The sequence below is a fragment of the Panicum virgatum genome, chromosome 9N, assembly GCF_016808335.1.
Source record: "Panicum virgatum strain AP13 chromosome 9N, P.virgatum_v5, whole genome shotgun sequence".
In the NCBI taxonomy this organism is placed as follows: domain Eukaryota; kingdom Viridiplantae; phylum Streptophyta; class Magnoliopsida; order Poales; family Poaceae; genus Panicum; species Panicum virgatum.
This window is the reverse complement of record NC_053153.1, coordinates 53,882,286-53,898,904: the sequence shown is the minus strand read 5'-3', so window position 1 is coordinate 53,898,904 and position 16,619 is coordinate 53,882,286. Positions and strand designations below refer to the sequence as shown.

At 42.8% G+C, this 16,619-nt stretch overlaps 2 protein-coding genes across 2 annotated transcripts; both read right to left on the bottom strand.

Annotated features, from left to right (window-relative positions):
* Positions 1-8,779: 8,779 nt before the first annotated feature.
* LOC120693154 (flavin-containing monooxygenase FMO GS-OX-like 7) lies at positions 8,780-10,403 on the bottom strand. Its single transcript, XM_039976560.1, has 2 exons — positions 9,849-10,403; positions 8,780-9,750 (listed from the first exon to the last, which is right to left on the bottom strand). Exons 1-2 carry the CDS (start codon positions 10,366-10,368, stop codon positions 9,551-9,553), a joined length of 720 nt encoding a protein of 239 aa, XP_039832494.1. The 5' UTR covers positions 10,369-10,403; the 3' UTR covers positions 8,780-9,550.
* A 1,822-nt stretch (positions 10,404-12,225) lies between these two features.
* On the bottom strand, positions 12,226-12,717 carry LOC120689115 (putative proline-rich receptor-like protein kinase PERK6). Its single transcript, XM_039971450.1, has 2 exons — positions 12,592-12,717; positions 12,226-12,468 (listed from the first exon to the last, which is right to left on the bottom strand). The coding sequence occupies exons 1-2, from the start codon at positions 12,715-12,717 to the stop codon at positions 12,226-12,228; spliced, it is 369 nt and encodes a 122-aa protein (XP_039827384.1).
* Between the last annotated feature and the right edge of the window lie 3,902 nt (positions 12,718-16,619).

Here is a 16,619-nt window from a genome sequence, read left to right as displayed (position 1 = left end):
CATTCAGGTCGGCAGAAAATTCACCGGGGGCAGTTCAGTGGCCGCGAGAATCAGGAAAATTACAACCCAGTGGGTTCGAAAAGGGACCCTCGAAAGATTCCGATGCCGATGCGTACGTGTTGTCATGAAACAGGAACAGGAAGGCTCCAACTTTGAAAAACGCGATCCTGGCTTGCAGCGTGCGTCCACTCCCTGCTGCCCTTTCAGCGGGGCACGGCGTCCATTTTCCCATCGACAATACAGCCACACAGGCGCTAGCGGTCGTTACCTGGTAGGACGACACGCGTTGACATTGCAGCTCTGGATTGATCGTCTGTACTCGCACGTAAATCCACCGTGCAAGACTTGGGACCTTGGGTCTCCTCCTTGCTGCCGACCTCCTCGATCGGCTCCTTGCTGCCGACCTCCTCGATCGGCTCCTCAGCTGGTCGAGCGCCCACGGTTCGTGCTAACTGCTAAGGTATCTGTAGAAGACAGAAGTCACAGTGCCCTTTCGGAAACTGGAAGCAACAGAACTCTGCCCCTGAGCTCTGGAAACTGGAACTGGACGGGCCGCTCACTGGATCGTATATGCCGAAGAAAAAGAAATAATTTTGAAAGGAATCGAGTGCTCGTAGCCTAAGAGGGGGAGGGAGAGGGGGTGAATTAGACAAACTAAAAATTTTAATCTCAAACTCCAACTAATTTGTACAAAACATAAACTAGATCATGCTATCTAGATGTACAACTACGGTTCATCTAGTGTGAAAACCCTCATCCAAAAAGAGTTATGCAACATGTAGCCAATTCTATCAAGAAACTACTCTAGAAAAGTAGAGGCACACAAGTTGCAATATGAAATGCGGAAGCTGAGAGGAAGCAAACTCTTTGACACGAGGATTTATCCCGTGATTCGATTAGCCACAAAGACACACCTACATCCATATTTTTGAAGCACTCACAAAGTGAACACAATCACGGCCATCTTGGTCCCGGGTTCCACTAAGTAGCTTCACCAAGAAGGGTGAGGGTCTCCACGTCCCCCGCACAAAGATGTCGTCGCCGCTCCACACCAAGCCGGAGGGTCAACGACGTTCCGGCGAGCCACCAAGACTCCAAGGGGCCGGCACACCGAGTACAAGAGGTGGTTCTCTCCAAGAACTAGAGCACAAGGCACACAACCTTGCTCTCACACTCAAACTTGAGCTATCTTAGCACTCTCACTTACAAAGTTTGTGCTAGACCTAAAGATTTGATCAATAAGCACTTGGGTTGGCTTGGAGGTGTTCTTGAATGTGTGTGGGACTTCTCTGAACTCCAGCAACTTCAAAATGGCCGAGGTGAGACGCTTATATAGGCCACCAATTCAGATTAGCCGTTATGCCTTTTCTGCTTAGGCGTCGGATAATCCGACGGTGCTCAGAGAGGGGCGTCGGATCATCCGACCCCACTGAGATCTCCACATTAGCCGTTGCAATTTAAATCGTTTGCTGACGTCAATTATCCGACGCTTTAGTCCGATCATCTTTTAATCATGCGTCGGAACATCCGTTGCAGTAGGATATATCTTGAATTCCAAACACCTTCTCTGATCATTGCTCCGACACTTAGTCCGACGCTCAAGACAAAAGCGTCGGATCATCCGACCCTGAAGCATATATTCCATCCCAAGAAAACAGGCTCTCTGGAGAATAATCCGAGTGTTAGTCCGGCAGTTAATTTCCCTAGCGTCGGACTATCCGACCCTGAAGGGATTTTCAGCTCTGCGCAACAGCCTTCTCCGAAGAATAACCCAAGCAATAGTACGATCCTCCTTTTCTAGCATCGGATCATCCGGCTGCATTGGTCAGATAGTCCGACCATGGGGCTGTCGGATTATCCGAGCTCACTCTGTTTTTCCTGTTTCCTTGTTCACTTGCCCAACTCGTCGTGGCGGTCATTTGAACACTCCAAATATATTTTATCTCTGCTTTTTCACTGCGACTTGATATTTTTATGGTGGGTTGGACACCTCGTCGGTGAATTGGACATCTCGACTATGAATTGGACGCCTTGACGGTGAATTGGACGTCTCGACGGTGGTTTGGACATCTCGAATATGATTTGGACTCCGTCCAAGGGACCTAAGAAATCCTACAAATATGATCTTATAAACTCGTTAGTCCCATTGATTGTGTTGTCACACGATCACCAAAATCACTCGAAATGGCCTAAATGGAGCCATGTTCGTTACAAACTTGGACTACAGTACATAGATCACGCATGCATGAAAATCGTTGATTTCACGGTGTAATAATTGGATCGAGCTAAATTTAGAAAGAAAAAAAAATGATCTAGCTCAGCCAGAGACACCAAGTGCTCCAGGTAGTTGATCCTGTTTGAATTCGGGAGACAACCAGGAGTTGGTCAGACCAGGTGCAGGCCATCCAGCAAGTCTGCCTCTCCAAGAGTGGATAATTCGGTACATCCTGACCTGCTCAAGGCCATCGTAAGTTCTGCAGCTGCACTGATTGAGCTTCCATAACCATCCACCTCTTGCCCATGCATCATTTTACAAGAGCATTCATAAGCCTTTTACATGGACCAAAATAGAAGATTCATTCATGGAGCACGTGTTAGAGCCTCGCAGCATGCATGGGATACCATTTGATCCCTAGCTTAGCTGGCCTCTCTCGGATGGTTTAACTCTAATGACGATCACATGATGGAAGGTAGATCTGCTAGATACTAGGACCATTTTATTGCGTTGCTCATTCTCATTGGTCCCCCACAACATGTCCTATGTACTATGTACTGCACCAGACTAGCTAGTCCTTCGATCTACTGAAATTAATATGAACTAGTCTATCAATCCGTGCTCCCTTGGACTAATTAGAATTAATATAAGATTAAGATCAATAATTATAATTATCTATCTCACACCCTTTTCATCTATGTAATATTCTAACACATCATTATCTGGTTACAATAGATTTCATTTTGCATCGCACCTCCACATGTATTCAATATATGTTTAGTTGAACTATTTGTTTATGAATTGGTATTTTTATCTCTTCCATGATACATGAATATATGGTGACATATACCGTGCGTAGTATTTTTATATAAATAATATAAATAATACATTGATAATGATACAAATAGTAATTTAGAATTTTATATTTGTGCACTTTAATATATTATTATAATTATATAATTTAGATTCATATTTATGAGTACTTTAACTTGTAATAACAATGACATAATTGGATAATTTCTATGCAAATTTAGAGGATATTTATATTATTTTTATAATGGTATAGGTGAGTAATTTACACAAAGATTAGGGGGTTACTTTAGATTTTTTTATAATGGCATAGGTGGGTAATTTAGATACATGTTTAGAGGTTACTTTAGACTATTTTCATAATGACATAGGTGAGTAATTTATTAGGAAAGCTAACAGATCTGATGATTATTATAATTAGAGTTGTTTGATTCATGGTTGGATGTTTCTTATTTTTGTGAGAATTTATAGAACTAGCCTATCAACACGTGCTCCCGCACGGGCTAATTAAAATTAATATAAGAATAATGTCAATAATTATAATTACGTATCTCACGCTCTTTTTCATCAATTAAATATTCTAACACATACTCTAAAATATATATTTATCATTATTTAGTTACAATAGATTTCATTTTGCATCCCACCCCCATATGTATTCGATATATATATTTAGTTGAACTATTTGTTTGTGAATTGGTAGTCTTATCTCTTCCATCATACATAAATACATGGTGACACATTGTGGGTAGTATTTTTATATAAACAATAATATTAGTAATGATAGAAATTGTAATTTAGATTTTTGTATTGATACTTTAATATTTTATTATAATTATATAATTTAAATTCAGATTAGGAGTAATTTAACTTCTAATAATGATGATATAATTGGATTATTTATATGCAAATTTAGGGGGCTATTTGTGTTATAATGGTATAGGTGGGTAATTTACACGAAGATTAGGGGTCACCTTAGTTTTTTTATAATGGCATAGGTGGGTAATTTAGTTACATGTTTAGGGGATTACTTTAGTCTATTTTTATAATGGCAGAGGTGGATAATTTATAAGGAAAGATAACAGATTCAATGGTTATTATAATTAGAGTTGTTAGATTGATGGCTAGATGTTTCTGATTTTTATGAGAATTTATAGGATTTCTCTATTTTTTAGAGTGTCCACCTAGAATTCTAGATGGCTTCATGTGGAGACTTCAAAAGAGTCTCCAATTAGTAATAGTAAGATTTCTCTATTTTTTTAGAGTGTCCACCTAGGATTCTAAGTGACTTCATGTGGAGGCTCCAAAAAAGCCTCCAATTAGTAATTGTAAGATTTTAAGTTGCACGATCACTGCATATGCATCGCTATTAGATTATTTACATGGCTACATCAGTTGTGCTATCTAGCCCCCGTGCATGCATACACATGCATGAATGTAAGCAATCTCTGTGAAGTGTATGCCTGCATGTGTATCCATCAAGGCAAAAGAATTTTAAACCACACGAATTAAACCCTCAATATTTTGAACTCTTGCTGTAAAAGTTGCCCTGCTTACACATTCATCACATCCAACTCTTATGTTCATGACCTACTGCTACTACGTACACAGACGGGGCGTCACAAAAAAAATTGACCCCTGTTTTGACGACAGGAATACCTAACCCAACAGATTCACTCTCCAAACGTCACACCACAGAATATTAACCTCCATTGTTTTTCTGCGTGCCTGACGGAGTCTGGCTGCTGATGGTTTTCCTTCCCCCGAAACAAAACAAATTTCAACTTCTGAAACGTCATACAACTGTTGCAAATGTATATATACAAATTTCAACTTGCTGCTAATTAATTTCGGACTTGTTTTTGTCAGCCTCAGGGTGTTGCATTTTCGAGTTTCCCTCTGATTGATGATCGATTTGACGTATATGTAGTGGGAGAATTTTACTCAAGAATGTATAATGCAAGTGGGTGATAACATAGTTAAGTTGCTTTCTTATCTAGTAGTGCAGTAGCATTAATAACTACTTTTAACTTGGAATGCTTGGACACGGATATATATGACCTGACCAATTTTCACTCTCTGAAAGTTACTGCAGCTTTTTTTCCTCCACAGTTCTTACAGCTACTAATTTTCAGACCAAATTTCACAAAATATATACATTGTACAATCCACAATAAAAAAAATAATAAAGGTTTAATCACAGCCACTTGGATTTTTTTTCTTTGCGATTAGCCGCTAGGAATTAACCATAGTACGGTAGTCGTCAGCCCACTCTGTGTTTTTATTTTCAGGCAACCATGCATGCAGTTCCTCTTATACTGACAGCACAAGAACCAAAGGCGACGGATCCATTCACAGTCAGCACTAGGGAAAACAGTACTAGTATATACGAGTATCAAAAGCTAGCTCCATGTCATCAAACACCAATTTCTTTGGGAGCGCTTGCGGTGGGAGAATATGCTGGCTATATGGAGCCCCCAAAGCCCTGAAGATGACATGACCCAATGCCATCTCTATCCCAACTGTCATTTTTAACCGGCGCAATTTGGTCAGCTAGCTCGTTCGTATTCCGCTCCGCAGTCGGCTTGGTTTGAATTTTTGACACATCATGTGGGTGTGATGTTTGTATGTTTGATTGCCTGTCTGAATCTAGGGTTTGATTATTCGCCTATCCCGCCCTTCTGAATGCGCAAAGGGTAATCCAGCTATTCATAGGGACAAAACCATTTTTGGTAATGCATGGCTGTACGCGGCAGCGGAATTTGGACCAACCATTACCAACAACCAACCTATCAATCCGAGAGTCTTGAAGTTCTAGTTGAATTTGTTTAGATTCTACTATATAAAATCTTTTGAGTAATATTATTTCGGGTCAGGATGACAGGATCGTTTGTTTTCGGTCAGCAAAAGTTTTTCCTTTCTATATGAGCATAGTCTATGGCAGCCGGCGTGCTGCGTCTGGTAGGCTATATGAGGAGTGAGCAGTACTCACTCCTGGCTGTGATGAGTGAATTGTCAATCGTGTGGTATGATCGTGTGCTTGGTCTTTGGTTGCAGGTACACGGGCGTCGAGTGTCGATGGTGAGCTGCCGTGGAGGTGCTGTGGCCGATGGACCGTGCGGTGGACGGCGGTGAAGGGCAGCCGGGACCGGAGCTCGGGCCGGGCGGCAGCTGTGGCGTCCACTCCTGGATCGAGGGCGCAAGCACCGGTGGATGACGGGTTTCTTGGTTTGCGCCACAAAACCAAGCTGGCGGACGGCGGTTGAAGACAAAACGTCGTGGAGGCACGGGCGTCGGTCTCGGGACTGGCGGAAGTGACGGGCGTCGACGGCGTTTAGGGCCTCGCTGCGGGCGAGGGGGTGACGGGCGTCTAGGGCCGTCAGAAGGCCGAGGCGGGAACGGCGTCCATGGCCACGGCGTGGAGGCGGGAATCTTCCCGCGCGTGGAGTTTTGGCGGTTTTCACAAAACTGGCCACCTCACTGGGTTTCGCGGACCCTTCAAAACTGCGGATCAGATCTGCATCAACGTGGCGGCATCGCGGAGAAGGTTTCGAGTCGAAGAAAGAAACACCGCCGTCGGATGAGATCTTGTACCCTATCCGGTTTTGCCCCTACGGGCGTTTTAGTGTACGAGTCAGGGTGGAGGTCATTTCTGGGAAGGGACCGCTCTGACCGGTCTGTGAGACCGGTCTGACCGATCGCCCCCGAGGTCGTATAAATACATCTCACCTACCCCCTTGGACGGGTGAGCCTCTAAGCCACAAGTCCTTTTCTGTTTTTCCTTGCTCCTCTCTCTGATATAGGGTTAGGCCGAGGTCTCCATGAAAACGTGGTCTAGATTATAGCTAGATCCACAAATTTGAGAGGGTGGATGAATGGGTGGAGGTCTAGCTCTTGTATAGGTGAATTCCTCTGTAAATCACGATGAATTTGAATGAAATCGAGGACCCTTTTGAGCAGCTCTCTTGTGTTCCCGTTCATCTTTTGTTCATGGATTGATTTCCTCTCTTTTGGTGGTTTTTGAGATTAAAGCTTTCTCTTGGTGGGTTTAGGGACTCCGTGATTTGCTTCTCGACCATCTAGCCTAGAGCTAAACCCCCGAGAATCATGAGTCACTCAGATTGAGGTTTTTGGAGTTTTTGGAAAACCCTCTTTTACCTCTTCCCCCCACGAAATTCTTGTGATCCTTTGCGTTTTGGGTTGATTCTTTTTGTGGAGAGGTTCGTCTCTATCCTAGGAACCTCCCTGCAAATTTTGAGACCATTTGGTGATGATTTGAACGAGTAATCTTGAAATCACCTCGAGTTCGCGGGCTGGAATTCTGTTCTAAGCAGAAGCGGTCTGACCGGTCGGGAATTTCAAATCCAGCCCGACCGGTCTGACCGCCCAGAGCAAGCGGTCTGACCGGTCCCTGACTGCTAGATCTGCAGTTTTTCTCGATCGCTTCCGTGCTTTCTCTCGCTCGTTTTTAGGAGTGATTTGTGTTGGTTTAGCTCTTCTATAGCTACTCCACACCTCATCTAGGATTTGAGGGTTTGTGGTAATTTTCGGGATATAGGCCGACGGATTGATTTCGAAATAAATTTTGATCGACTCTCATTTACCTCCTCTGGTCGCCAGTTTCGGTCCCTCGCTATAGTCATTCGTATGTGAACGATCAGGGCCGGTACTCATCCATATTTAAAGAAATATGGGCCTACATACATAATAACCCATAAAACTCTTCTTATTTCATCATGCTCGGTAAAAGGGAAAATGACTCGTTCAGGTTTATGAATTAGCTCCAACTCTCCGGATGCTCCTCTTTATATTTTAGGCATGAAACTAGTACTGCTACTACAGAAACTTGAAACAGTTCTTGCGAGAGAGACATGAATGGAGGAACTGAGTTGACCCTATCTGCAAGACTGCAACAGGAAGCCCTAGCAGGTGAGCATTAGCCATCAGACATGCATGATTCAATGATGCATCACTATGCTTATCTGCCTACATATGCACCGGTCTGTTCCGTGGTATGTGGCTACATGCTTGAACATGTAACGCAGCCGAGAAAAAATAAAAAAAGTTCTGACAATGATCGGTCGTAAAGCTTAGCCACAGCGACTCAACATCTCAACTAGGAGGTGCTGTTTCATACGCCTACGCCTACACCTGCAGGAGATTAATTTGAAAAAGTTCGGAACTGGCGATAAGTTATCAGGCAACTGGGCCAATAATTGAGCTAGAAAATTAAGGAAAACCTTCCATGGACCATGGCCGTGGCATTTAGCAACCTAGTCTGAACAACTGTTTGCCTTTTGATTTCTTGAGACTTTGGGCAACTTCAAATCAACCGCAAGACCGTCAGCCGTTTGCAAGCTAGTACTTTCTACCTGTCCACTTCTCAGCTCGCTTTACTTCACCCATCTCTGAAAAGATAGTAAAAACGATTGAACATCTAGCACTTGGACGAGTTCTTGAGTCTCTGTACTGTTTCTTTCGCTCTTTTTAAGCAAACCAATTACTGCTGATAGCTTGGCAAGAACACGAACAGATAGGAGGGTGACACCCTCGCTATCAACCAAGTAGCAGAAAAGGTTGTTAAAGTGAAGTTGAATCCAGAAATATCCGTTCTTGGAATCCTAGTCCAACCCTACAATCCGTTGGTGTCAGGACACTGAATCATTATGCGCAGTATTCATTTTCTTTCCACTTCGATTCGATCGACTCCGATGAAACAGCGCTAGAGATTCTCCTACAAATGGGACGACAACGGCGCCAATAATTCCATACTTTATATACATTAAAAAGTAACAGTGGTCTACAATCTCTCTATGCTCTAGACAGGCCATAATCGTCACCCCATTTTCAACCCATGCTGACAGTTCATAAGATCACCTCACAGTAGCAAAATGCAAAAGCCCAAAACACTATCTGCGCAGCGATCTCCATGTAGATGCTTGAGAATCACATGGTGTGAGGTTGAAGCTAGGAGGCAGAAAAGATTCTGAATTCCTGTGAGCTGGGCGAGCTAATCATTCCGGGGATAAGCTCCAACTGACCCCCCGCTTAGGGAGCAAGCTGCCACGACATCTACTCGGTCCAGCTTCAAGTCTTCTCCACGCATCGGTAATCTGCAACTACTACGACTACTCCACCGTTCGAGACCGACGAGGCCGAACGACACGGGCGGGTGCTGCTGATGCTCCAGCTGCGTTACACCGGTTCATGGACACCGATGAGGCCATGGATGACGCCCACGCCCACATCTACACCACCACCACCATCATGCATGGAGAACGTGAAGCGAAGACTGAAGACGATGACCACGACAGCTTAATCGGAGGTATTCTGGCAAGCTAGTCTTGCGAGGTAATTAATCGGGAGCTTTTTGAGGCCCCGGGAGTCAGAAGACCACTATCGTCCAAGTCAGATCTGCCCAATGGCAGGCTATGGAGCGCACACTTGTACACAGGAACCTGTATTTGTATTTTATAAAATATGAATAAAGCTTGTGTTCCCGTATCTTTATTTATTATGTATTTTCTATATATACTGGCACGCCCGCAATTTATTTTCCTCCACGTGTAGAGAAAACTCCTTTTCTCCCCCAAACAACTCTTGCAGCCTTAAGAAACAAGAGGCAGCAGAGGAGGAAAGCACCTGGTCGCGAAATGGTTCTGGAACGCGATAGTTGTGGCTGTGCATTTGCTTGTGCATTTGCTTCCCCCGCCACTTGTCGATTCCTGCAACACACGAGCATTGCTAGATATTTCTTCGTACTACGTCTACCTGAGCCTACTTCTGTTAGGTGAGAAGAAAAATGGAAGGGAGCAGATGCTACCTCGGATCTTGGGCACCAGCGGCACCGTGCAGTGGCCGCTGCAGACGGCGACGGCGACGAACGCCTCCTCCGCGACATCGCCGTCCTCCCCGCGCCACGCCACCGCCCACCGCTCCCCCTGCCCGTCACCGAGCGGCCGCACCCGCAGCACCTCCGCTCGGAGCCTGACGCGCGCGGCGACGCCGGACTCCTCGGCGAAGGCGAGCACCTCCCGGTGTCCCGGGAACGCTCGCGGGTCGCCCGCGAAGACCCGGCCGGCCAGCGGGAAGCCCGAGAAGCCCATGAGCTCGCGCGGCAGGTTGGTGCGCAGCGACGCGTAGAGGCTGCCGTGCACTGCGCCGGGCGCGCCCGGGTCGCGGCTCAGCGGGTCGGCGTCCGCGCGCGGGTCGTACGCCCAGGTGCCCCCCGCGCGGCCGGACTTCTTGAAGACGGCCACGGCGTGGCCCTCGCAGAGCAGCTCGCGCGCCGCCACCAGCCCCGCCGCGCCCGCGCCCACCACGGCCACCTCGGCGCGCCGCATTCGCGAGGCCTGGGGGTTCGTTGGCTGCGTGCACCGGCGCGGTGTGGCTGCGTGCGATGGGGATGATGGTTGGGTCCTCGTGGCCAGGGAACGTGGCGGTTTGCGCTTGGTTAATCGGTGTGCGACAGTGCGAGCTGACGCGCGTAATCAGTGGGCGGCTGGTGAACGGCGCCAAGAAATTTTCGGCGCGAAGTCTTGGCTGTGTTCAGTTCCCCAATTTTCTCCAAAATTTCCAAAATTCCATTGCATCGAATCATTAAATGTACCAAAAGACGCATATATAGAGTATGAAATGTAGATAAACAAAATAACTAATTTCACAGTTTAGATGTACATTTCAAGACGAATCTTTTGAGCCTAGTTACCCCATGGTAGGATAATATTTACCACAAACAAACGAAAAATGCTACAGTTCGCACGTTTGAGCACACTGTAGCACGTTTCGTTTGTTTGTGGTAGATATTGTCCTACCATGACCTAATTAGGCTCAAAAGATTCGTCTCGCAACGTACATCAAAACTATGCAATTAGTTTTTTTATTTACCTACATTTAGTACTTCATGCATGGGTCATTTGCTATATTTAATATTTTGATGTGACGGAGATGTGATGTTTTTGTGGGGATTTTTGTGGAACTAAACACAGCCTAAATATCGCTTGCTTCGGAAGGGAACTGTTGGTAGCTATGGAGTGCTGCCTCCTTTCACAATCTCGCAAGAAGCAGCGGAATTGTTCACACCTGTAACCTGTTATGCTGTTCTGTGCTCTGCATCTACTGCTGCTGACCTTACTAGAATGAAGTTTGGGATCCTTTGGCCATCTAATGTATGTTTGGTTCATCAAAAGAAAATGTCCGTTTGGTCGGAGGACAATAAAATTCGACCCGTTCCCGTCATCCATGCTTTTTTTTTAAAAAAAGGGTCTATTTTCTTGTAAGGTGATTTCAGAATTTGCTTATCTATTATTTTATTATTTAGCCAACAAACAGAGTGTCACGTTCGCTCTCATGGTCTAGAAATTCCCACGTTAATAAGAGAAAATAAGAGAAATTGAAATTACCCACCACTGTCATTATAATAAAATTAGCCTAAAATACCCATGTGCCTAATTAAAAATCACCCACCAATGCCATTATGAAAAAATAAATATAAAATATCATTTAGCTAGATATGTTATAAACATATACTTAATAAGAACTAAAACTAATGACAATCAATCAAAATAAAACAAAAATAAGAATAGTTATATGCATAATATTATTAAAGCTTAACAAATCAAATTATTATTATAAGTAGATCATATTTGAATTGTTTTAACTGACAATAAGACATAATTTACGATAATGAACAGGGTGATGAATGGTAAAGAAAAATAGTATAATCTTTAAGTAAGGATAAACAACATGTAAATTTTTTAATTTTCAATACTAGCCGCGCAAATGCGCGGGCTATACGCCTAATTCGATACATACAGCCAAACTTGTCACGAGCCCCTCGGATGAACTTTTTAATACCAGAACACATTGGACGAATGCTCAATTCTAAATCCAAAGGCGCTTTGTATTTGGTTCGAGATACTCAGTTCTAAAACTGTACGAGGTGGAACGTGGATTCAATCACGGAGGTGCCAAAGTGTCTTCAAAGTTCGAGACCACGGGCCTGTGTTGTGTCCTCAAGTAACGTCTTCACGTCCAGGAAGTATGACCATCATAGAATCACACAGATTCGTATATTATGTACACGCTGATGGGGGGTACATCTCATACTACCCAACAATCGACTTGCCGATTACTTTTGGTATGTCACACCACAAGCTAGCATCTCGACGAGCTCTCACGCGCCGCCGCTCGAGACGCGATCAGTGATGCTGCTGCCGACGGGGCGCCGCCGGCGCCTCCTCGGACTCGCTCGTCGCGCTGTACTCGTTGCTGTACTCGCCGCTCTCGAAGGCCACCTTCCTGAACCTGCTGATGTCGGAGGTGTAGTTGCCGCCGCCGGCGTCGTACTCCGAGCTGGAGCTGAACATCATGCTCTGCCCCGGCTTCTTCACCCCCTCGTTCAGGTCGTCCAGCAACGCGTCGCCCTCCAGGGCACGAACGATCTGCACACCGATCGATGATGACGTGGACGCGACGCGACGCGGGGGAAGGGGAAAAAGAAAGTCACTTGCTCTTCACGATGATGAGCTCCAGGGCTTCAGAAGCTGAGGCTGCAGCTGGCTCACCTGTTTCATCTTGGGGCGCCGCTTGGCGGAGTGGCGGACGGCGGCGGCGGCGGCGGCGGCGCACATGTGCTCGAGCTCCAGCCGGTCGACCTTGTTCTCCAGCTGCGGGTCCAGCAGCTCGTTCATCATAGATTACCTTTTCTACCATCCGGATCTACATTGAGCCGTTCAAATCAAGTTCAAAAATATTTTATTTAGCATGAATTTTTTTGTTGAACAGAATTGTCCTTTTTTATGTAGAAAAATGATGATTTTATTCATGGATATGGTCCCTTGTTATCGAGCAAATCTGTCAATAAAGACCAGTGAAGTTTGGTCCATTGAATACTATGAGGCCATTTTAAGCTTTGGATGCGGGTTCATCTCTGTCCAAAATGATGGAACGGGTCGATCCACTTCAACCCCGTCTGCCTCCGTCTCGCGGGTGTGGAGGTGGACGCCGGGACGCCGCGGTGCATATGGATGGACATTCGATTCGGTTCGGTTACTTGTGTTTTTAAAAATTCAATTCTTAAAAAAATAGGAACAGATCGGTTCCAAGAAATTTTGGAAATACCGGTTTTCAGTTATTTTGGTTCTAACTAAACGAACCAAATTTTTTTAGCAGAACTTAAGATAACAAGAAAAAACATACATATTGTATAGCAAATTTAGACAATATTTCTTCTATTTAGAGAATAATAATTAAGAACGAAACAATAACGATAAAGTAAGAGAAATACATAGTAATTGAAATATGACACATCACATATAAACTAAATATAATGCAAGGTTTATGTGATTTGGTTCTTTCACTTCATTCGATTAACTGAGAGTAGGAACAAAACTTTTTCGGTTCCATGCTTTCTGGAACCGAATAGAGAACCATTTTTTTCCGATTTCAATTACTTCGGTTTCAATTCCAGTTCTTTCAGTTTGGTTTTCGGTTCTCGGTTAAATATGCGCACCCCAGCTAGCCTAGGGCAAGAGCGCGTGGAGGCTGGCGCATCGCGGGTCACCAGTGGGGGGAGGGGGGTACGGATGGCTGGCGCAGCGCTGGGTGACAGCGTTCTTATGTATTTATATGCATGTTTCTTTTTATATGTACATTCATTCGTTTTGTTCCTTATCCAAATATGATGAGGCATAAATTTGCTTTCTCTTTAATTCTTTATTCTCGTTTTCTCTCCCTCTCAGTGATACTTTTCTTCCTTCCTTTTTATTTTGCTTACATGTTTTGTTTAAATAATTTGTTGATCAAATTATAGAAATTATGTAAGTTGTGGACGTATTGTGTAGAGTTATTTAATAATTTATTTTATTTATATACTAATGCAATTTATATAGGTAGGAGCAAAAAATAAGCTTGTGTTAGCACGTGTTTGCTCATTATGTAAAATTATGTGTTCGCTTTGTAGATTGAATTATTCGGTAATATTGACTTATTTGTTCATAATATTTATTTTTTATTATTTAACCTAAACAATCAGATGTTTGTGATGTTTAATGTTTTATTCATCATACAATATTATTTATTTGTTATATTTATTTTTGTCTGTTAAAAAAATTATTTGCTCGTGTTGTTAAAATATTTATTCACAGTATCCAAAATTAAATATTTTGTAGTAAAGAAAATACTTTTAAATTTTTTGCAAATATAGACAAGTGTGGTCTTGTTTGGAAGATCTTATCATAAAAACAATGGTGCAAGACTAATTTAATATGGATACTTGGTTTAATTTTTATAACTTTATTTAATTCTAAATTTGCATGCATGTGGTAACATCATCATCATTGTCTTTTTTGCATGCATGCATGTGGTATCATCATCATCATTGTCTTTTTTGCATACATGCATACAATCTCTCTCCTATTTATAGCTATCAAACTATTAAACGGGCCGATCCAAAATGATGACCGGCAACAATAGCTACGAAATGGACACAGTTAACGCGCGACGGGTCGCGCTAAGGTGAAGCGTGCGACCCTCTCTCACCTTATCTCTGCGGACCACCTGCACCTCCCCCACCTCATGCATCTTTCCCTGACCTTGCCTGATTTCGCTGCCACTCACGTATAAGATGCATGTGGGGATTTTTAATATGCGCTTGTTCATTAAAAAAAATTATCTTCTTCATATGATCTCTGTTTTGAATACAAATTGCACCATTGTATTCTACGTGACGAGATGAACAAAACTAGATACCACTTTCATATATTTTAAAGATGTTTTACACTAGTAGCAACTTATGTGTAAATTTAAGTTTCATAATATTGAAAGATTTGCTACAATTTACATATATAAGTTGCTAGCATGTATATGTATCAATTTTTGCTAGTGTATATATGTATCAACTTACGTGCCTAGCATGTAAGAACTATTAGCTTTTTTGGCTATAAAATACATACTAATCATAATATCTCCATCTTATAAGTTGCTACTGTAGTTATGTCCGTTGCTATAATATTTTCAGAAAGATCTTAATAGATAAAAAGTTATATAATATAAGATGTCATATTATATGTGTATAACTAGCTATTTGTTTTACACATAAGTTACTGCAAAATCGGAAAGTTCCATACATATATAAGATAAAAGTTGCCACAAAAATATTTATAAATTATTAAAAAATAAAGTTGCCACAAAAGCATAATTTGTTATAAGCACAAGTTGTAACAAAAATAGAATATATCATATACATAAGTTGGCAAAAACACAAGATGTCATACACATAAGTAGTAAAAAAGAGTAAGTTGTTGTACATATAAGTTTATATACAATTATCATAAAAATTATTACATATTTATATAAAAGTTGCTAAAAACAGAATCTATTATACACATGAGTTGCCACACATATAAAATATAAGTTACAACAAATAAAATATATCATACACTCATACACCACAAAACAAAAGTTGTTATTCACATAAGTTGTTACTACAGTGAACCAATATATACACATAAGTTGCTACAGAAATAGAGCCAATCGTTATATAAGTTAATACTACTTCACAAATATCGTCAAAATATATGCAAGTGGGATCTAGTTTTACTCGTCTTGTCACATAGAACACAATAAGGTAATATAAAGAAGATAAAATATTTATATGGACATGCATCTTTAAAAAAAATATATGTAAGGGAAGGGAGGGAGAGGGAAGGACACGAGGGAGATGCCACGTACATAGCAGGCCGCTCTCTTGCTTTGACGTGTTTTGCTTGGACACGAGGGCTAATGAATGTGACTCTCTTGTAATGGGCTATCAGCGGAGGAAGCCCAGACAGATCTGTTGGGCTCAAGAGTCGCGCTGTCGCGCACCTGCGCGACTAATCGCGGGTTAGATTTTTCCCTACGAAATATAATTCTACCCGCTTCAGGTGATGGTTTGCGGAACCTCACCTCAAGTAATGTATATAACCGCACCCTAGAGCCGGGGTTATGGACTTCAAGCCTCGATAAGCCAAGATGACCACTCCGTATTTATTTGTGTTACTATTGATATAAATAATAAGTATATTAAAAGTAGATAAACTACAGATTGGTAGCCCGAAACGTTGGCCCAACGTACTATACCCGTGGGCCCAAATGTAAAGCAACCTATCATAAAGAGCTACAACATTTGGGGTTCTGGGCCTTTGTACCCTGAAATATCCGTTAGATATTAAGTCACTGAAATATTCATTAGATAAAAATAAACGGATGTCTCGCTCCGTTCGGCTGATCTCATAACCCGGCTAATTTTCGGCTAATTCAATATTGTTCTATGAGAGAGAATAAGTTGAATTAAGCCGAAAGAAAAGAAGCCCAACTATATTTAGCCGATCCTTCAGCTAATCAGCTTAGCAGCTATGGGCAATGGGACGCCTTCTTCACGTTTCGTGCTGTTTTGTCTCAGCAAGGTTAGCTAATGGCCAGCATCTCGCATCAATAATCGCTTGCTACGTACTTTAGTCATGTCGGCACACAAGCGGCCACTGAAACGCAAAAGTGACGAGTAGCATAGTAAGGGTTCGTTCTTTCTTGGTCCCACCTCATCTGCGTATTG

What these genes read in the sequence shown, in the direction of transcription:
- LOC120693154 (XM_039976560.1), bottom strand. Translation starts at nt 10,368, where the DNA reads ATGCGGCGCGCCGAGGTGGCCGTGGTGGGCGCGGGCGCGGCGGGGCTG. An exon ending in GCTGGTGCCCAAGATCCGAG is followed by an intron (nt 9,751 to 9,848) that starts GTAGCATCTGCT and finishes CGTGTGTTGCAG; the next exon opens with GAATCGACAAGTGGCGGGGG.
- LOC120689115 (XM_039971450.1), bottom strand. Translation starts at nt 12,717, where the DNA reads ATGAACGAGCTGCTGGACCCGCAGCTGGAGAACAAGGTCGACCGGCTG. An exon ending in GGCGCCCCAAGATGAAACAG is followed by an intron (nt 12,469 to 12,591) that starts GTGAGCCAGCTG and finishes ATCGGTGTGCAG; the next exon opens with ATCGTTCGTGCCCTGGAGGG.